We start from the raw sequence: 22,159 nt of genomic DNA on the forward strand, positions 1-22,159 counted from the left end.
TAATTTTTGTATTTTTTGTAGAGATGTGGTCTCACCATGTTGGCCAGACTGGTCTCAAACTCCTGACCTCAAGTGATCTGCCGGCCTCAGCCACCCAAAGTGCTGGGATTACAGGTGTGGGCCACTGCACCCGGCTCATTGGGCTGCATATTTATATATACTTCATAACCTAGCTTCATTTTAGGTAATCATGAATTTGTTTCAAAAAGTAGAAACCCTCTTATTTGCAGACCTTTAAGAAGAGTGGGCTTGGCCATGCACAGTGGCTCATGCCTGTAATCCTAGCACTTTGGGAGGCTGAGGCGAGAAGATCGCTTGAGCCCAGGAGTTCAATAGAGACCAGCGTGGGCAACATCGTGAGACCCTCATTTTTTTTTTGAAAAGAAAAGTGAGAAGCGTTATATTAGAAACTCTAGATTTTACTTCTCCATCACTTACCTTTAACTTTCTCTATTACTGCTGCAGAGACTATACAATACTACATAATAAACATCCTGGGTTCTTTCCCATGGGATGAGAGGTCCACTGTACTGCCTGCCATCTTAAATTGAACATGTTGTCACCTGAGACTAGGAGCATAGTTGATGGGCCATAGGTTAACACATCCAAGTTATGAAAACACTAAAAAGTAACAGTGGAAAATCAGTAATGTTAACTCTCATTATACCCTTTGAGCTTCAAAATTTCCTATCCAATAGAAGTTACTCATGTTAGAGGAACTGAACACAATAGGTCAACTAAGCACTAATCCAAACAGGACATTTTTCTACTGAGAGTTGACCTTCTCACTAAGGAACAGCAGTATACAGCTTGACTTTCTGAGTATGGGGCTGGGTTGCTTCTTTTTCTAAGGGGCTTGGACAATGAAATTCCTGATTGTAAAAATTACTCCGTGGCCAGGCACGGTGGCTCACGCTTGTAATCCCAGCACTTTGGGAGGCCGAGGTGGGCGGATCACGAGGTCAGGAGATCGAGACCAAGGTGAAACCCCGTCTCTACTAAAAATACAAAAAATTAGCCGGGCGTGGTGGCGGACGCCTGTAGTCCCAGCTACTCAGAGAGGCTGAGGCAGGAGAATGGCGTGAACCCGGGAGGCGGAGCTTGCAGTGAGCGGAGATCGCGCCACTGCACTCCAGCCTGGGTGAAAGAGCGAGACTCCGTCTCAAAAAAAAAAAAAAAAAAAAAAAATTACTCCAAAATTATGTGGCATCCATTGAAGCTACTGGGCACTTCTTTTCCTCTTTTTTTTTTTTTTAGACATGAGTCTCGCTCTGTCGCCTGGGCTGGAGTGCAATGGCGCAATCTTGGCTCAATGCAACCTCCGCCTCCTGGGTTCAAGTGGTTCTCCTGCCTCAGGCTCCGAGTAGCTGGGATTACAGGCATGTGCCACCACACCCAGCTAATTTTTGTATTTTTAATAGAGATGGTGTTTCGCCATGTTGGCCAGGCTGGTCTCAAACTCCTGACTTCAGGTGATCCGCCAGCCTCGGCCTCCCAAAGTGCTGGGATTACAGGCGTGAGCCTCTGCGCCTGGCCGAGCACTTATTTTCAGTAGTAAACATACATTAAAAAAAAATTAATCCTAATTAACTTCATTTCACAGGTTAGAGATTTGAGAGGCCGAACTCCATCATCACTGAGCTGACAGCATGTACCTCAGGTCACACTTTCCTCGAGCTTTGCCACTTGCCCTGTTCTATACTAACTTGAGGAGAAAGACACAAAAGATCTATATGTAAGAGATCAGTACTACTTAAGGAAAATCATGAAACAGTTATTTATAAAACTGTTCACAAGGTTTTTTTTTTTTCTAATATAAAATCTATTCTCTATACCTGAACGGACATACATCTAATTTGGGTGGCAATCTGTCACCCAAATTAGACTTCATTCAGGCTCCTTTCTAGGGTTGGGTGAATGAATTGTGTTTAACACAAAAAGTCATCTGGTACAGTTTTGTTAGCTCTACCAAGAATAATCCCTTTCTTATATTTGAATCCTCAAAATTCATTTGTCAAAATAATACCAAAAGTATCCCCGAAGAAGCAGTAGTAAGATTCTTGTTGTTTTCTGTTTTTTTGAGACAGAGTCTTGCTCTGTAGCTCAGGCTGGAGTGCAGAGGCATGATCTCAGCTCACTGCAACTTCTGCCTCCTGGTTCAAGCAACTCTCTTGCCTCAGCCTCCCAAGTAGCTGGGATTACAGGCGTGTGCCACCATGCCCGGCTAATTTTTGTATTTTTAATAGAGATGGGTTTCACCATGTTGGTCAAGCTGGTCTCGAACTCCTGACCTCAAGTGATCTGCCTCCTCGGCCTCCCAAAGTGTTGGGATTACAGACATTAGCGACCGCGCCCAGCCAGATTGTTGTGTTGTTTGTTTTGAGACAGAGTCTCACTCTGTCACCCAGGCTGGAGTGCAGTGGTGCAATCTTGGCTCACTGCAACTGCCTCATGGGCTCAGGTGATCTCCCACCTCAGCTCCCCAGCAGCTGGGACTACAGGCACCCACGACCATACCCAGCTAATTTTTGTATTTTTTTGTAGAGATGGGGTTTCACAATGTCGCCCAGGCTGGTCTTGAACTCCTGGGCTTGAGCGATCTTCCCATCTTGGCCTCCTAAAGTGCTGGGACTGCAGGCATGAGCCACCATGCCCGGCCAAGATTCTTATTGATTACCATGTTGCTTCAAGAAGCCAAGCCAGTTTCCAATATTCCCCATTTGTTGGAGAGTCTTGGTACTTTGGGTAGAAGCAACTGGTGAATTGTTAATTGGAACAGTGGCTGGTGTAGATAACTATGTATGGCCAAACCTAGAGCATCTAGGCTCACAATTACTATCCTGACTTGATAACAAGTGTTCTGATATTAAGCTGAAAATGGGAATAATGCCAAATCTGTGTAACTTAACATCTACATACACAGTGGGGAGAACTGAAGTTATTATCAAACCTGGAATCTCTGTGATCAAAGCTAACAGTAGTTATCTAAGAAGCAAAGGACCTACAATTCTTAGACTTGGAGTCATACTCTTTAAGGACGTGTTCTGAAACTATAACAATCAAGCATCTGGTTTCCACGTATTTCTCCCTCAGAAATGATGAAGTACAAGTAAAAATGAAGGTACAGGGTAAGACACATGCTGCTTTCTTGCTCTTGAATGGAGACAGTTTTCCAGCCGTCTTAACCCCTTTACACAAAACAATTTGTGTTTTATAGCAAATAAGTGACTCAACATAATTTCAATATGATGTTTATCCACCAGTACTTTCCTTTCAGCTTCTAGTCCCATAACTGGTTTGTGAAGTCATCGGTTACATTAGCCAAGACAGGCCTAGACTTGAAGTCTAGAATGTTTTTCCCACTATATGCCAAAGTAGAATGTGGGTATCTCAGGGTCATTTTTGTTGTTCAATTTCCCACCTGTACAATTGTTATGATTCACTTTCCTTATGTGTCTAATAAATCTTATTCCATGAAATGATCAATTTCTTCTGAAATAATTCTATCAATAAGGAAAATATGCAGATTAAGTATTTAAAATATTTAAGTAAAAATCTAAAAACAGAATGTGTCTTCTAATGTATGATTGCATTCTTTTTTTTTTTTAGATGGAGTTTCACTCTTGTCATCCAGGCTGGAGTGCAATGGCATGATCTCGGCTCACTGCAACCTCCACCTCCCGGGTTCAAGCAATTCTCCTGCCTCAGCCTCCCAAGTAGCTGTGATTACAGGCACATGCCACCATGCCCAGCTAATTTTTGTATTTTTAGTAGAGATGGGGGTTTCACAATCTTGGCCAGGCTGGTCTCGAACTCCTGACCTCATGATCCACCTGCCTCGGCCTCCCAAAGTGCTGGGATTACAGGTGTGAGCTGCTGTGCCCAGCCGATTGCATTCTTAATACATCAATGCTATTAGTTTTTAAAGAACATTTGGAGTATCTAATTATTGCCAATTTCACACTACTCTTCCCTCTTAACTAAAAATAGTGATATTTGATTGAAATTGTAAGTATGCACAACTCTTTATGACCCTTCCAATCCTAGACCAACACGTACATACCCATCAGAGGGACCCATATTTGACATTCATTCAACAGTCCTTTACCAAGCATCCTGATGCAGGCTCTGTTACAGGCCATGGGGACATAAGCATGAATTCCTCCTGGCACTGAGAGACTAAGGGCATCAGACACAGGAGCAGTTATACTCCAGTGTGGGGAGCTCTGAAGAGGCAAGGGTCCCTCCCTGTCTGGAGAGAAGGTACAGGTGTCACAGGAGAGGCTGAGTCTTAAAATATAAGTGGGAGTTTGCCAGCAGATGTCAAGGAATGGAGATATGAAGAATTTTGTAGGCCTTCTTTCCAAGGACAAGCATGGCGCCACGTGAGACACAGAACCTGAGCTGTCAAATTGCTGTGGTGTGCAGGTTGCTCTGTAGTGGTGTTCACACCATCAACTGGTTTCTCTTGTAGCTCATAGAGCACTTTGAATGCTCCTGCCAGTGCTATCACCACAGAAGCGATCCATCTGGCAACTTTAAAGTCTTAGTACTGAGATCCCAAGTCTTGAATTCATGAATATTTGATTCTTCTAGTTGTAGATTTGTTTCAGTAGCATTCAGAAATTGGAAGAGCAGATTCCACATCCCTTGGAGAGGTGTTGGGGTCCACCACTGTCATCTCTTAAGCAGCATTAGCAGCCCCAGCCTGGCCTGATGCTTGCATTGCTGAGAACCAGCTGCTCTCCAATCCTTCCAGTAGGGCCTTTCTTGGCACAACGGATTCCTGTTGGGGCCTTGGACCAGACTGAACATGCATCAGTGCTGCCTTCAACAGGTGGCACAGCAGGTTTATATGGAGCAACACGGAGAAGTAATTTACTACCATGATTCTTTGAGGCATTTAGTTGGTGTTTACACTTTCCCAGTTCTAGCAGCTAATTTTGTTTGCCTGAAAGGCAAGCATGATGACAGAATCTCCTGGAATTCGCTTCTGTATGCATTCTATTCAAGAGGCTTTAAAGTGTCTTCATGTCTATCCTCTTCTTCCTTTATTATTTTCTCAGGGCAGTAACCTTTAGACAAGGGCTTTTCATATACCATGGTCAGAAGCCAACACTGAGGCTTTTATATGAGGTGGGGGACTACCTGAAAACATGAGTCAGGAATAATCAAATGACAGAATCCTGTCCCCAACCACGTATATTGTCCTTTGTCCCTCTGGAGGTGCCTAATGTCCATTCCTTTTCCTAAAGCCAGCCTGATTTCCGGCAGTGACCTACTCTTTCCATGCAGGCTCCCTGAAGCAGAAAACTCAGGATTCTGTCTCCCAGTGACAGAGTGAAAGGGCACAGCCAGGGACTGAGGAAGTGCCCAGGCCCACCTACTCGCATGGCCCCTCCTCGGATTCGGGGCAGTTCTGAGTCTCGCCGTGATAGCACCTGCAGTGTGAGCTATGCCTAGGCTTCCTGGGGACACCTGCACCCACTCCTGCTCCTCCCCACTTTTTTTGTAGTAACCTTTATTTTATTTTTAAAACATACATTTAATTGATCTTGTTTCTGTAGGAAACTTTATGTATTTTGAAAAGGTGACCTATGATACTGTTCCTAAATTTGAAATCTAGGCTAAGTTCCTAGAACCCATTTGATATGGTTTGGCTCTGTGTCTCCACCAAATCTCATGTTGAACTATAATCCTCAGTGTTGGAGGTGGGGCCTGGTGGGAGGTGACTGGATCATGGAGGCAAATTTCTCATGAATGGTTTAGCCCCATCCCCTTGGTACTGTCCTTGCAATAGTGAGTGAGTTCTTGTGGGAGGTGGTTGTTTAAAAGTGTGTGGCCACCTCCCCTCCTGCACTCTTGCTCCTGCTCTGGCCACATGATATGCCTGCTCCCCTTTCACTTTCTGCCAAGACTAAGTTTCCTGAGCCCTCCCCAGAAGCTGATGCTGGAGCTATTTATTTATTTATTTTTGAGATGGAGTCTTGCTCTGTGTCCCAAGCTGGAGTGCAGTGGCACGATCTCAGCTCATTGCAACCTCCGCCTCCTGGGTTCAAGCGATTCTTCTGCCTCGGCCTCCCGAGTAGCTGAGACTACAGGTGTGCGCCACCACGCCAGGCTAATTTTGTATTTTTAGTACAGACAGGGTTTCACCATATTGGCCAGGCTGGTCTCGAAATCCTGACCTCATGATCTGCCTGCCCTTGGTCTCCCAAAATGCTGGGATTACAGGTGTGAGCCAATGCACCTGGCCTAATGCTGGAGCTATGCTTCCTATAGAACCTTCAGAACCGTGAGCTACTTTTCTTTATAAATTACCCAATCTCAGGTAGTTCTTTTTTTTTTTTTTGAGACAGAGTTTTCACTCTGTCACCTGGGCTAGAGTGCAATGGTATGATCACAGCTCACTGCAGCCTCAACCTTCTGGGCTCAGGTGGATCCCTCCTCAGCCTCCCGGGTAATATTTTGTATTTTTTGTAGAGACCGGGTCTCACTTGGCTGCCCAGGTTGGTCTCGAACTCAAGCGATCCGCCCACTTTGGCCTCCCAAAGTGCTGGGATTTACAGGCGTGAGCCACTGTGCCTCGTTTCAGGTATTTCTTTATAGGAACGCAAGAATGAACTAATCCACCATTTTTCAATCTGTTTAGGGAATACTAAAGAGATATTATTAATTAATAAGTGTGCCTTCTTACCTTACTTCCCAACTGCCAGTTTGCTAGGTCAGTAACATTTTTTGACGTTAATATATTTTTGTAGATTCATCTTCAATGAAAGTAAAAAAAATAGTAAGTGGTGGTATAAGGTTATTAAATATGTACAAAATTTGGATTAGAAAAACAATGGGGATTTTTTGGTGATTGGGGATAGGTCTCTGTTTTTAGGGAGTATGGTAGTTGCGGAAATCAGTATTTGTTTATTCTTTTTTAGTATTACTGGGCAATGCAGTGGGTACACTGACTCACCAAATTCGAACTCTGTGATAACGTGCACATGCTTATCACCATTTATCAGAGGAAGACATCAAGCTCATGGAGACTGAGTTTATAATTTAGTCAGTAAGAGGCCGCCTTGCAACTTTCAGGCCTTATTCTTCTACCCTCCTGAGCCCCTGCTTATGGCAGCTGGCTTTACCATCCTGACTCTCTCTTCACGGTCTCTGACATTCAGGAAGATTCTAAACTCTGCTCCTTCCTTTCTGCCCCAGCCCCTATCACCCTGGGTGCCTTCAGTGAACGCACGATGCTCACCCAGAACCTGGCTTCTCAGTTCTTTAAATGCCTCCTGAACTCAGCCACCCTCTTCCAGGTACTTATCACCAACAGAAACCATACTACCTCTGAAACCCCTGACCATCGTTTCTTATCCTTCTAGCTCGCCTGTACTCAAGCCATGAACTCCAGCATGTTCCCATCATACAGCAGCTCTGCCCTAGCTTCACTTCTCTCTTGTGCAGCTCACACACGTTAGCCCCATCATTATAATCTTTTCCTTATAAATAACTCAATATTCTTGTCCCTTTCTACATAATACCCTGCAAAAGATATCCCTTCTCCCATCAAAAGCCATTTCCTCACTGGTGCTTTGGGTCCCACCCCCTCTCACTTTCTTGGAGACTTTGTTTCTATCGTACCACTGCTCTGTCCTGCAACATCAGTCCTGTGCTCTCTACTGGATTACTCTTAGCAGCAGCTACTATTTTGAAAACGTTCTCCCTTTGACATCCATATTCTCTTCTAGCTGCCTCATTTCTCTGCAATTGTTTACAGCCAAACTTCTAAAGAGCTGCCTACACACTAATTCTACTTGCTCGCCTCCCATTCTCTCTTCAACATACGCCAATTTCTACCATCCCCACCACTACTTCCTTGTAAAATCTCTTTCAAGGTCACCAACAACCTTCATGCCATCAAGTCCAATACACATTTGTTCTGACCTTGATCTTCTTTGATCTCTCACACAGTGAACACATTTTGATGTCCCCTCTTTCTTGAAATACTCCCCTCTTCTGTCTCTATGGCAGCACAACATCCTGGTTTTCCTCTTCCCTGAAGGCTTGTTCCTTCCCAGTCCCTTTCTGTTTTTCCTGACTTCTTTGTTGGCTCCTCTTCTCTCTATATGATCCCTAAATAATGCTGTTCTTCAGGGCTTGCTTCTAGACTACCTGCTTTTTAAAAATGTATCCTTTTTTCTTAGGTGATATGAAAGCCTCAATATCTGGAGCTCTAAATAGCCTCTATTTTCTAACAACTCTAAAATCTCCATCTTGGGTATTTCCTCTAAGCAATAGATCTGAATGTCCAAATGTCTCTACTTCTATGCCTGGCAGATATTTCTAACTTTTATTTTTTTGAGACAGGGTCTTGTTCTGTCACCCAGGCTGGAATGCAGTGGCGTGATCTCAGCTCATTGCAACCTCCGTCTCCCAGGCTCAAGTGATCCTCCCACCTCAGCCTCCCAAGTAGTTGTGACTACAGGCGTGAGCCACCACACCCAGCTAATTTTTGTATTTTTTGTAGAGAAGGGATTTTGCCGTGTCGCCCAGGCTGGTCTTGAACTCCCAGACTCAAGCAATCCACCTGCCTCAGCCTCCCAAAGTGCTGGGATTACAGGCATGAGACACCGCGCCCAGCCTGGATATTTCAACTGTAATGTGTTCAAAAGAGCTCTCCGTTTTCTTTGCAACACTCTTTCCCCATCTCCCTCCCCCAGTCTTCCCCATCTCAGTAAATGACACTACTACACACATGCCCTGTCACTCTGGCCAGAAACCTTTTGATAACTGTTTCCTTCATTCCACAAATGTTTCCCATCAGCATGTCTACTTCTACCTCTAAAACAGACCTCAGAGATAGCTAGAGTAGTTACTGTCTACCTCAGTATCACCCTGTTTGTTTTCTCTATAGCATCAACTTCAATTTGTGATTATTTGTTTACTTGTCTATTTTTTCCTGCATTAAAGTGGGATCCATGAAGGCAGACATCATGCCTTGCTTGTTTACTACTGTGTTGCCAGAAGCACATGTTAGGTCCTTAATAGGTATTTATTAAATGAATCAAACTCTTTCTAGAAGAAACCACAGACCCTGGACTGTAATTTACCGTAAGGGAGAATACAGTCATTTAGGCAAAAAAAAGGTATCGGCTGGATTTGGTGGCTCATGCCTGTAATTCCAGCACTTTGGGAGGCTGAGGCAGGTGGATGGCTTGAGCTCAGGAGTTTGAGACCAGTCTGGGACAACCCTGTGAAACGCCATCTCTACAAAAAAATACAGAAAAAATTAGCTGGGTATGGTAGCACACGCCTGTGGTCCCAGCTACTCAGGAGGCTGAAGTGGGAGAATAGCTTGAGCCCAGGAGGTGGAGGTTGCAGTGAGCTATGATCATGCCACCTGCACTCCAGCCTAGGTGACAGAGTGAGACCTCACCTCAAAAAGTAAAAACAAACAAACGAAAGGTATCTTATAACATCTTGGGAACACCTCAACATGTATTCCAATATTCCTAGTATAACCTCTCTCTTCAGATTCTTTGCCTAGGAAAGCACAAAGAAGTAGAGAAATAAGACTGGCCACTTGTGAAGTGCAACGAACACAGGCCCTGCTCAGGTCCACCTGTGAGCTCTCTGCAACGAACAGAGGCCCTGCTCAGGTTGCCTGTGATGTTTTTCTAGAGTAATAAACAGAGCACTAGGTCTGGAGTTGGTCAGGTCTAGAACCAAATCTCATTTCTGGCATAAGTTGTGTCTTCTCTCAAGTTATTTAAATACTCTAAGCCTGTTTCCTCAACTGTTACTGGAAAGACAACCATGACTGAGGATTAAATGATCACTTCTGGAGGGCCTTACACAGTGCCTGATAGCCAAGAGATACAAAAATGGGAGTGGTCAACAAGTTGAGCCCAGCCTCTCCCATTCCAAAACAGAGCACTAGAGTTGGTAAGAATATGAATGAGAATCTGATGTAGAGCAGATGCCTTTTTAAAAAACTCTAATACATCACTGCCACTCTCTTCTAGCAGCCAAGGGCAGGAATTATCTTGGCCTGACAGGGTACTGTAGAAGGGTAGAAAGAATAATGGACTTGGAATAAGCTGATCTGAGTCTGAATCCTAACTCTACCAACTGCCACTTATGTGAATTTGTACAATTCATTTAATCTCATTAAACTTTTTCCCTTGTATGTAAAATGGAATTACACTCCTAGCACAGTGACAGCCCTCATGGACAAGAAAGAAATGTTCCATAAATCTTAATTTTATAGATGCAAATGCAGAGGTAGACTGTGTGGTTAAGTAATTTGGGGCTGGTGGTCATCAGACCACTATAGGTAGAGACAGACCCCCAGCTACAGGGTGAGTTCTCACTTTCAAGTATGAAAAAAATGAACACAATGTTCCCAACACTCAAACACCATGTCAGGCCTCTGAGCCCAAGCTAAGCCCCTGTGACCTGCATGTATACATCCAGATGGCCTGAAGCAAGTGAAGAATCACAAAAGAAGTGAAAATGGTTGGTTCCTGCCTTAACTGATGACATTCCACCATTGTGATTTGTTTCTGTCCCACCTTAACTGAGCGATTAACCTAGTGAAATTCCTTCTCCTGGCTCAGAAGCTCCCCAACTGAGCACCTTGTGACCCCCGCCCCTGCCAGCAAGAGAACAACCCCCTTTGACTGTAATTTTCCACTACCCACCCAAATCCTATGAAATGGCCCCACCCCTATCTTCCTTCACTGACTCTTTTCGGACTCAGCCCACCTGCACCCAGGTGAAATAAACAGCCTTGTTGCTCACACAAAGCCTGTTTGGTGGTCTCTTCACACGGACGCACGTGACACACATCTTCCATTCTAAGATGCTATCTATAAAAGACAAAATAGCTACTGGAGTCTTTCTGCAGACTCATGTTGGTAAAAGTGTTACTATGTAAAGCTCACATGCTACAACGAAAATAAGGTTCTCCGATGCTAACAACGATAACTGGTAAGCAGTGTTTATAAAATTTCTCATTTCTGTTCTCTTGGCTCTTTCTTTGCTAATGCTCCAGGAATGTCAGCAATGCTTCCAAACTTAACATCAGCAGGAATGGCTGGGAGAGAGGGGTATATGCAACAGAGACATGCATTAATCTTTTGTCTTTATTTGCTGCTCTAGTTTAAATCCTCAAAGAACTGTTGGAATGTACTTTTCTGGAAAGCCTAGAGAAAAAGGCCATCGGCCATGCAGGAGTCAAAACCTGTTTGCGTCTTTACTCACAAAGTCACTGGATCCTCCCAGAAGGAGAAAGCAGGTTTTGTTCACTTTCTCAATCAACAATGTTTTGCTCAAGTTCTTTCAACATTTCAAAATTCAAATCCATGATATCTTAAGAATTCAAATAATCAAAACAATGCTTCTGATTCTATTGTTCAAGTCCAGATTTACTGTCAAGAGTAAACAAGTTCTATTCTTGTAACTGAGAGCTCTGTAGAGAGGCTCATTAGCTTTAATGACCAGTTTAGAGTTTAAATGGATAAACAAGACAGGCTTGGGGGCTATTTCTCATCTGCTCAGTTGTAAGAACTTGAGGAAAACCATATCTACTGGGAATGATTTCAAATGTTAGATGGAGAGATTATCTTTTACACAGTTTATCAGATTTATTTTCTGAAAATATTTTTTCCTTAAACTGATAAGGAGGTGATGATAAAGCTAAATTCAGTAGTATAATACATGTTTATAGTAACCAACCTATGAAAGCTCCTCTAAGCACCTATAAATTATTTCACAATGCCCTTAGCAGTTATAGTCTAACATCTATTTCCATCAGCTGCTTCAACTCAGTCTTGACACCCAGGCCTTCTGTTGTGAGGTATAGTTAGGAAAGATGAAAATAGGGCTAGACCTGCATGTGGGTTTGTGGGTTTAACCCTAAAGGAACTATTAACAATGGAACAATAGGTTCCTGAAAGACGTCATCTGGGTGGCACTAGCACAGTCTGAAGCTAAGCTATGCTCTTGTTTTCAGACCTGTACCAGGTTGATTCCCCGCCTCTTCCCCCAAGCCCTTGATAGCACAAAGAAATCCCTCCTTAAAGTACACATAAGAATATGTAACTTTTCTAAGAAGAAGAGTCAGAGGCATTGTTCTTAAAATGGAACTGAATGGTAGAGAATAAAATGAGATTGGGGTTCTAAAAGAGGATATGGCTGGGATTTCTGGCTCCTGGCAAGTCATATTATCACAATAAGCACTAAAACACAATACCATATAGAAATAAAGTTTCCATCTTAAGGCAAAATTCAGCCTCTGGAAACACCCAATTTTACTTCTCTGTTAAGCAACCACCTGAGTAAACCAGTGAGTACCAACAAAAAAATGAGAATGGAGCGAGACTGGCCAAGCTGCAGACGCTGAGATGTGGATCTTTGTGAAGACCCTCACAGGCAAGACCATCACCCTTGAGGTCGAGCCCAGTGATGCCACTGAGAATGCCAAAGCCAAAATTCAAGACAAGTAGGGCATCCTACCTGACCAGCAGTGTCTGATATTTGAGGGCAAACAGCTGAAGGATGGCCACACACTCTTAGACTACAACATCCAGAAAGAGTCCACCCTGCGCCTGATGCTGCGCCTGCGAGGTGGCATTACGGAGCCTTCCCTCTGCCGCCTTGCCCAGAAATACAACTGCAACAAGATGATCTGCCACAAGAACTGTGCTCGCCTGCGCCCCCATGCTGTCAACTGCTGCAAGAAGTGCGGCCACACCACCAACCTGCGTCCCAAAAAGAAGGTCGAATAAGGCTCTTCCTTCCCCAAAGGGCAGCCTCCTGCCCAGGCCCTACGGCCCTGGGGTCTCAATAAAGTGTTCCTTTCATTGACTGGAGCAAAAAGAAAAAAAAAGAATGAATCACCTCCATTTCATACATCGGGGGTCCAAGGATGTCTTTCAGAGCATGGAAATCAATCAAAATCGGCATTTCAGGTGGTAGAGCCAAGTCAGTAGTGTCACTGATAGATTCAGGTTTTTCATCTTCTAAGATGTGTTCTCTGCAACCTAAAAGAAAAAAAAAATGTATTTAGAAGTTCTAAGAGATTTGCAGGCTGGAAAATTCACTAGCAGTAAATATCAAACAAAAGCCCAGTGGATCTCAAAATTTCAGTCATTTTTATGCATTTATCAAGGCAAACATTCACCTGTCTATCTGTGGAATGCAGGTGAAATAATTTGTGTTTCAAGAGCTCACCGAGGGTGGTATTTGCAATTGCCTTGTTCAATTACTTTTACTTGCTTATTGTCTATCTCCCCCATTAAAGTGTAAGTTCCAGAAGGGAAACAACTTTGCCTGTCCTTTTTGACCATTATATTCTTAAGTCAAGAACAATTCCCGGCACTATTCAACTTAATGGCCTATAGCTAGGACAAAGACTGAAGGGCTAAGTGCAGTAGGTTACTTTGCATTCTCTGATCTAACAATTCTCTGTTAGATCAGCATAACTCAGGGCTTGTGACAAACTTTTCAATTCCCTCTTCAGAGGAGTCTGATCAGGTATCCCCTCCCCTCCCCTCCCCTCCTCTTCTCTCTCTTTCTCCCCCCAACACTTTTTCTTTTTTTTTTTTGAGACGGTGTCTAGTGCAGTGGTATGAACATAGCTCGCTGCTGCCCTGACCTCCTGGGCTCAAGCGATCCTCCCCTGCTTGGCCTCCCAAAGTGCTGGGATTACAGGCATGAGTTGCTGCACCCAGCCAGGTGTCCTGTTTTCTAATGGGCAATGTAAACCTGGACATGATAGAACCCATAAGCAGTGCCTCTTTTATAAGCATATAGCTTAACTCTAAGGTTATCATTTTCCAATAAATAAATATAATTGGCAGTGCCAGGGTAAGAGAATACAAAGCCTGGTTTGAAATCCCTGTAATAATGGGCCATCTCCTTTACCTGCCTATAAGCTCTGGATGGCTGATATCTTGTCCAAATATTGACTCATTTTGATTTGGACCTAGACATACAAGGAGCAGGACCCAATCGACTTATCAGACCACCTTCTGTATCCATCTTTGTAATCCCAGTTCAAGTAATGAAAAATATTACATAATCTGTGGCCAGAAACCCAAAATGGGGAGTAGAGGTTTTAAAACTGCAGGAAATACTTGGCTGTATTCAATCCCATTCCTAGCTTTTTCTTTTAGTTTGCCATAATTGTTCTAACTTCTTGTCTCATGAAGTGTTTTGTTTTAAAATCTTTCATTACCTTTTTTAACACACTATTCCTTCTAAAAGTGATTGCTTTATATAGTAATACACACATATAATAATTATGCAGTTATCTAACATTATCTGTCCATCTATATTTTTTGAGACGCAGTCTCGCTCTGTCACCCAGGCTGCAGTGCAGTGGTGCAGTCTCGGCTCACTGCAACCTCCGCCTCCTGGGTTCAAGCAATTCTCCTGCCTCAACCTCCCAAGTAGATTACTGGCACACAACACCATGCCCGGCTAATGTTGTGTGTGTGTGTGTGTGTGTATATATATATATATATATATAATTTTTATTTTTTATTTTTTTTTTATACTTTAGGGTTTTAGGGTACATGTGCACAATGTGCAGGTTTGTTACATATGTATCCATGGGCTATGTTGATTTCCTGCACCCATTAACTCGTCATTTAGCATTAGGTGTATCTCCTAATGCTGTCCCTCCCCCCTCCCCCCACCCCACAACAGTCCCCGGAGTGTGATGTTCCCCTTCATGTGTCCATGAGTTCTCATTGTTCAATTCCCACCTATGAGTGAGAACATGTGGTGTTTGGTTTTTTGTCCTTGCGATAGTTTACTGAGAATGATGTTTTCCAGTTTCATCCATGTCCCTACAAAGGACACGAACTCATCATTTTTTATGGCTGCATAGTATTCCATGGTGTATATGTGCCACATTTTCTTAATCCAGTCTATCGTTGTTGGACATTTGGGTTGGTTCCAACTCTTTGCTATTGTGAATAGTGCCGCAATAAACATACGTGTGCATGTGTCTTTATAGCAGCATGATTTATAGTCCTTTGGGTATATACCCAGTAATGGGATGGCTGGGTCAAATGGTATTTCTAGTTCTAGATCCCTGAGGAATCGCCACACTGACTTCCACAATGGTTGAACTAGTTTACAGTCCCACCAACAGTGTAAAAGTGTTCCTATTTCTCCACATCCTCTCCAGCACCTGTTGTTTCCTGATTTTTTAATGATGGCCATTCTAACTGGTGTGAGATGGTATCTCACTGTGGTTTTGATTTGCATTTCTCTGATGGCTAGTGATGATGAGCATTTCTTCATGTGTTTTTTGGCTGCATAAATGTCTTCTTTTGAGAAGTGTCTGTTCATGTCCTCTGCCCACTTTTTGATGGGGTTCTTTGTTTTTTCTTGTAAATTTGTTTGAGTTCATTGTAGAGTCTGGATATTAGCCCTTTGTCAGATGAGTAGGTTGCAAAAATTTTCTCCCATTTTGTAGGTTGCCTGTTCACTCTGATGATAGTTTCTTTTGCTGTGCAGAAGCTCTTTAGTTTAATGAGATCCCATCTGTCAATTTTGGCTTTTGTTGCCATTGCTTTTGGTGTTTTAGACATGAAGTCCTTGCCCACGCCTATGTCCTGAATGGTATTGCCTAGGTTTTCTTGTAGGATTTTAATGGTTTTAGGTCTAACATATAAGTCTTTAATCCATCTTGAGTTAATTTTTGTATAAGGTGTAAGGAAGGGATCCAGTTGCAGCTTTCTACATACGGCTAGCCAGTTTTCCCAGCACCATTTATTAAATAGGGAATCCTTTCCCCATTTCTTGTTTTTGTCAGGTTTGTCAAAGATCAGATAGTTGTAGCTATGCGGCATCACTTCTGAGGGCTCTGTTCTGTTCCATTGATCTACGTCTCTGTTGTGGTACCAGTACCATGCTGTTTTGGTTACTGTAGCCTTGTAGTATAGTTTAAAGTCAGGTAGCATGATGCCTCCAGCTTTGTTCTTTTGGCTTAGGATTGACTTGGCGATGGGGGCTCTTTTTTGGTTCCATATGAACTTTAAAGTAGTTTTTTCCAATTCTGTGAAGAAAGTCATTGGTAGCTTGATGGGGATGGCATTGAATCTATAAATTACCTTGGGCAGTATGGCCATTTTCACAATATTGATTCTTCCAACCCATGAGCATGGAATGTTCTTCCATTTGTTTGTATCCTCTTTTATTTCATTGAGCAGTGGTTTGTAGTTCTCCTTGAAGAGGTCCTTCACATCCCTTGTAAGTTGGATTCTTAGGTATTTTATTCTCTTTGAAGCAATTGTGAATGGGAGTTCACTCATGATTTGGCTGTTTGTCTGTTATTGGTGTACAAGAATGCTTGTGATTTTTGTACATTAATTTTGTATCCTGAGACTTTGCTGAAGTTGCTAATCAGCTTAAGGAGATTTTGGGCTGAGACAATGGGGTTTTCTAGATATACAATCATGTCATCTGCAAACAGGGACAATTTGACTTCCTCTTTTCCTAATTGAATACCCTTTATTTCCTTCTCCTGCCTGATTGCTCTGGCCAGAACTTCCAGCACTATGTTGAATAGGAGCAGTGAGAGAGGGCATCCCTGTCTTGTGCCAGTTTTCAAAGGGAATGCTTCCAGTTTTTGCCCATTCAGTATGATATTGGCTGTGGGTTTGTCGTAGATAGCTCTTATTATTTTGAGATACGTCCCATCAATACCTAATTTATTGAGAGTTTTTAGCATGAAGCGTTGTTGAATTTTGTCAAAGGCCTTTTCTGCATCTATTGAGATAATCATGTGGTTTTTGTCTTTGGTTCTGTTTATATGCTGGATTACATTTATTGATTTGCGTATGTTGAACCAGCCTTGCATGCCAGGGATGAAGCCCACTTGATCATGGTGGATAAGCTTTTTGATGTGCTGCTGGATTCGGTTTGCCAGTATTTTATTGAGGATTTTTGCATCAATGTTCATCAAGGATATTGGTCTGAAATTCTCTTTTTTGGTTATGTCTCTGCCAGATTTTGGTATCAGGACGATGCTGGCTTCATAAAATGTGTTAGGGAGGATTCCCTCTTTTTCTATCGATTGGAATAGTTTCAGAAGGAATGGTACCAGTTCCTCCTTGTACCTCTGGTAGAATTCAGCTGTGAATCCATCAAGTCCTGGACTCTTTTTGGTTGGTAAGCTATTGATTATTGCCACAATTTCAGAAGCTGTTATTGGTCTATTCAGAGATTCAACTTCTTCCTGGTTTAGTCTTGGGAGGGTGTATTTGTCGAGGAATTTATCCATTTCTTCTAGATTTTCTAGTTTATTTGCATAGAGGTGTTTGTAGTATTCTCTGATGGTAGATTGTATTTCTGTGGGATCGGTGGTGATATCCCCTTTTTCGTTTTTTATTGCATCTATTTGATTCTTCTCTCTTTTCTTCTTTATTAGTCTTGCTAGTGGTCCATCAATTTTGTTGATCTTTTCAAAAAACCAGCTCCTGGATTCATTAATTTTTTGAAGGGTTTTTTGTGTCTCTATTTCCTTCAGTTCTGCTCTGATTTTAGTTATTTCTAGCCTTCTGCTAGCTTTTGAATGTGTTTGCTCTTGCTTTTCTAGTTTTTTTAATTGTGATGTTAGGGTGTCAATTTTGGATCTTTCCTGCTTTCTCTTGTGGGCATTTAGTGCTATAAATTTCCCTCTACACACTGCTTTGAACATGTCCCAGAGATTTTGGTATGTTGTGTCTTTGTTCTCGTTGGTTTCAAAGAACATCTTTATTTCTGCCTTCATTTCATTATGTACCCAACAGTCATTCAGGAGCAGGTTGTTCAGTTTCCATGTAGTTGAGCGGTTTTGAGTGAGTTTCTTAATCCTGAGGTCTAGTTTGATTGCACTGTGGTCTGAGAGACAGTTTGTTATAATTTCTGTTCTTTTACATTTGCTGAGGAGAGCTTTACTTCCAACTATGTGGTCAATTTTGGAATAGGTGTGGTGTGGTGCCGAAAAAAATGTATATTCTGTTGACTTGGGGTGGAGAGTTCTGTAGATGTCTATTAGGTCCACTTTATGTAGAGCTGAGTTCAATTCCTGGATATCCTTGTTAACTTTCTGTCTCGTTGATCTGTCTAATGCTGACAGTGGGGTGTTAAAATCTCCCATTATTATTGTGTGGGAGTCTAAGTCCCTTTGTAGGTCACTGAGGACTTGCTTTATGAATCTGGGTGCTCCTGTGTTGGGTGCATATATATTTAGGATAGTTAGCTCTTCTTGTTGAATTGATCCCTTTACCATTATGTAATGGCCTTCTTTGTCTCTTTTGATCTTTGTTGGTTTAAAGTCTATTTTATCAGAGACTAGGATTGCAACCCCTGCCTTTTTTTGTTTTCCAGTTGCTTGATAGATCTTCCTCCATCCCTTTATTTTGAGTCTATGTGTGTCTCTGCACGTGAGATGGGTTTCCTGAATACAGCACACTGATGGGTCCTGACTCCTTATCCAGTTTGCCAGTCTGTGTCTTTTGATTGGAGCATTTAGCCCATTTACATTTAACGTTAATATTGTTATGTGTGAATCTGATCCTGTCATTATGATGTTAGTTGGTTATTTTGCTCGTTAGTTGCTATAGTTTCTTCCTAGCCTCGATGGTCTTTACAGTTTGGCATGTTTTTGCAGTGGCTGGTACCGGTTGTTCCTTTCCACGTTTAGTGCTTCCTTCAGGAGCTCTTTTAGGGCAGGCCTGGTGGTGACAAAATCACTCAGCGTTTGCTTGTCTGTAAAGTATTTTACTTCTCCTTCACTTATGAAGCTTAGTTTGGTGGGATAGGAGATTCTGGGTTGAAAATTCTTTTCTTTAAGAATGTTGAATATCGGCCCCCACTCTCTTCTGGCTTGTAGAGTTTCTGCTGAGAGATCAGCTGTTAGTCTGATGGGCTTCCCTTTGTGGGTAACCCGACCTTTCTCTCTGGCTGCCCTTAACATTTTTTCCTTCATTTCAACTTTGGTGAATCTGACAATTATGTGTCTTGGAGTTGCCCTTCTCGAGGAGTATCTTTGTGGCGTTCTCTGTATTTCCTGAATCTGAATGCTGGCCTGCCTTGCTAGATTGGGGAAGTTCTCCTGGATAATATCTTGCAGAGTGTTTTCCAACTTGGTTCCATTCTCCCCATCATTTTCAGGTACACCAATCAGACGTAGGTTTGGTCTTTTCACATAGTCCCAAATTTCTTGGAGGCTTTGTTCATTTCTTTTTATTCTTTTTTCTCTAAACTTTCCTTCTCTCTTCATTTCATTCATTTCATCTTCCATCAGCGATACCCTTTCTTCCAGTTGATCGCATCTGCTACTGAGGCTTCTGCAATCTTCGCGTAGTTCTCGAAACTTGGCTTTCAGCTCCATCAGCTCCTTGAAGCCCTTCTCTCCATTGGTTATTCTAGTTATCCATTCTTCTAATTTTTTTTCAAAGTTTTTAACTTCTTTGCTATTGTTTTGAATTTCCTCTCGTAGCTCAGAGTAGTTTGATCATCTGAAGCCTTCTTCTCTCAACTCGTCAAAGTCATCCTCCATCCAGCTTTGTTCCATTGCTGGTGAGGAACTGCGTTCCTTTGGAGGAGGAGAGGTGCTCTGTTTTTTAGAGTTTCCAGTTTTTTTGGTCTGTTTTTTCCCCATCTTTGTGGTTTTATCTACTTTTTGTCTTTGATGATGGTGATGTACAGATGGGTTTTTGGTGTGGATGTCCTTTCTGTTTGTTAGTTTTCCTTCTACCAGACAGGACCCTCAGCTGCAGGTCTGTTGGAGTTTACTAGAGGTCCACTCCAGACCCTGTTTGGCTGGGTGTCAGCAGCGGTGGCTGCAGAACAGCGGATTTTCGTGAGACCACAAATTCAGCTGTCTGATAGTTCCTCTGAAAGTTTTGTCTCAGAGGAGTACCCGGTTGAATGAGGTGTCAGTCTGTCCCCACTGGGGGGGTGCCTCCCAGTTAGGCTGCTCGGGGGTGAGGGACCCACTTTAGGAGGCAGTCTGTCCGTTCTCAGATCTCCAGCTGCGTGCTGGGAGAACCACTACTCTCTTCAAAGCTGTCAGTCAGACAGGGACATTTAAGTCTGTGGAGGTTCTTGCTGGGTTTTTGTTTGTCTGTGCCCTGCCCCCAGAGGTGGAGCCTACAGAGGCAGACAGGCCTCCTTGAGCTGTGGTGGGCTCCACCCAGTTCGAGCTTCCTGGCTGCTTTGTTTACCTAAGCAAGCCTGGGCAATGGCGGGCGCCCCTCCCCCAGCCTCGCTGCCACCTTGCAGCTTGATCTCAGACTGCTGTGCTAGCAATCAGCGAGACTCCGTGGGCGTAGGACCCTCCGAGCCAGGTGCGGGACACAGTCTCCTAGTGTGCCGTTTTCCAGGCCCGTTGGAAAAGCGCAGAATTAGGATGGGAGTGACCCAATATTCCAGGTGCCGTCTGTTTCCCCTTTCTTTGACTAGGAAAGGGAACTCCCTGACCCCTTGCACTTCCCGAGTGAGGCAATGCCTCACCCTGCTTCGGCTCGCACACAGTGCGCTTCACTGACTGTCCTGCACCCACTGTTAGGCACTCCCTAGTGAGATGAAACCGGTACCTCAAGCAGAAATGCAGAAATCACCCGTCTTCTGTGTCGCTGGAGCTGGGAGCTGGAGACCGGAGCTGTTCCTATTCGGCCATCTTGGCTCCACCCCAATTTTTTTTTTTTTTTTTTGAGACGGAGTCTCGCTGTGTCACCCAGGCGGGCGTGTAGTGCCACAATCATGGCTCACTGCAACCTCTGCCTCCTGAGTTCAAGTGATTCTCCTGGCTCAACCTCCCGGTAGTTGGGACTACAGGCATGTGCCACCATGCCTGGCTAAATTTTGCATTTTTAGTAGAGACAGGGTTTCACCATGTTGGCCAGGCTGGTCTTGAACTCCTGACCTCAGGTGATCCGCCCACCTCAGCCTCCCAAACTGCTGGGATTACAGGTGTGAGCCACTGTGCCCGGCCTAATGTTTGTATTTTTAGTAGAGACGGGGTTTCACCATGTTGGCCAGGCTGGTCTTGAACTCCTGACCTCAAGTGATCTGGCTGCCTCGGCTTTCCATAGTGTTGGGATTACAGGTGTGAGCCACCACGTCCGGCAATATATCTACATATATTTATTTTAGTTTTGCTATGGTTCTTCCATTTTTTCCACTAACTCCTTTCCTTTCAAAAGTAATTACTGAGTATGTTTACTACTGGTAGACCCTTATTTTATTTTTGTATTTTCTTGGACCTCACAGGGATGAACCTAACTTTAAATTCTAACAGTAACTGGCGACATCCTGAGTGTCACTAAATGATACCACTGTGAACTTCTGGGTGAGGGATTCTCCCACTCTCCTCTCCTGCTGGGCTCTAGTGGGCTCCTCTTCAGGACTGAAATCATGAATGACACAAGAAGGAAAACACAACAGTTCAGATTTTCTGCCAATGGATGGCTATTTAACAGTAAATTATGTTGAACAAAGCATTAAACCTCTCACTATCTCTCTCTGCAGAATTGCTGTGAGAATTAAAAACAAAATCCTGGCAAGGCACAGTGGCTCATGCCTGTAATCCCAGCACTTTGGGAGGCCGAGGAGGGCGGATCACGAGGTCAGGAGATCGAGACTATCCTGGCTAACACAGTGAAACCCCCGTCTCTACTAAAAATACAAAAAATTAGCTGGGCATGGTGGTGGGCGCCTGTAGTCCCAGCTACTCGGGAGGCTGAGGCAGGAGAATGGCGTGAACCCAGGAGGCAGAGCTTGCAGTGAGCGGAGATCGCGCCACTGCACTCCAGCCTGGGCGACAGAGCGAGACTCCATCTCAAAAAAAAAAAAAAAAAAAAAAAAAAAGAAAATCCTTTGTAGATGGCAAAGAGCAATGCACTACTTATCACATATGTAAGTCTTGAGTTACATATATTCTCATAATTGTACCTCTGTAACATCACTTGATCTTTCAAGGTTTGGCCTGACCATGTCCTAGGGACATCTTCCCTGATCTTTCTGACTTCCTTTATAGCATTCATTTGCTTCACAAAATCTAGCAATTCTGGGTTAGTCAGCAGCTTGTGGAAATGGGAGGTTTTCTGCTTGCTGCTCTTTTTCCAGTATATTCCAAGCAGTATCAATGATCAAAGGT

The 22,159-nt window shown here is 43.3% G+C and overlaps 1 protein-coding gene and 1 pseudogene across 2 annotated transcripts in view; one reads left to right on the forward strand and one right to left on the reverse strand.

Annotated features, from left to right (window-relative positions):
- LOC129457711 (lon protease homolog 2, peroxisomal) overlaps nt 1-22,159 on the reverse strand; it is a 126,382-nt gene that overhangs the window by 15,587 nt on the left and 88,636 nt on the right. For both annotated transcript variants that reach the window (XM_055233165.2, XM_055233167.2), the window contains one exon: nt 12,898-13,040. In XM_055233165.2, coding sequence (XP_055089140.1) covers nt 12,898-13,040 — 143 coding nt within the window. The remainder of the gene's footprint in view (nt 1-12,897; nt 13,041-22,159) is intronic.
- LOC129457714 (ubiquitin-like) lies at nt 12,399-12,785 on the forward strand (annotated as a pseudogene).

Source organism: Symphalangus syndactylus, chromosome 11 (genome assembly GCF_028878055.3).
Source record: "Symphalangus syndactylus isolate Jambi chromosome 11, NHGRI_mSymSyn1-v2.1_pri, whole genome shotgun sequence".
Classification (NCBI taxonomy): Eukaryota; Metazoa; Chordata; class Mammalia; order Primates; family Hylobatidae; genus Symphalangus; species Symphalangus syndactylus.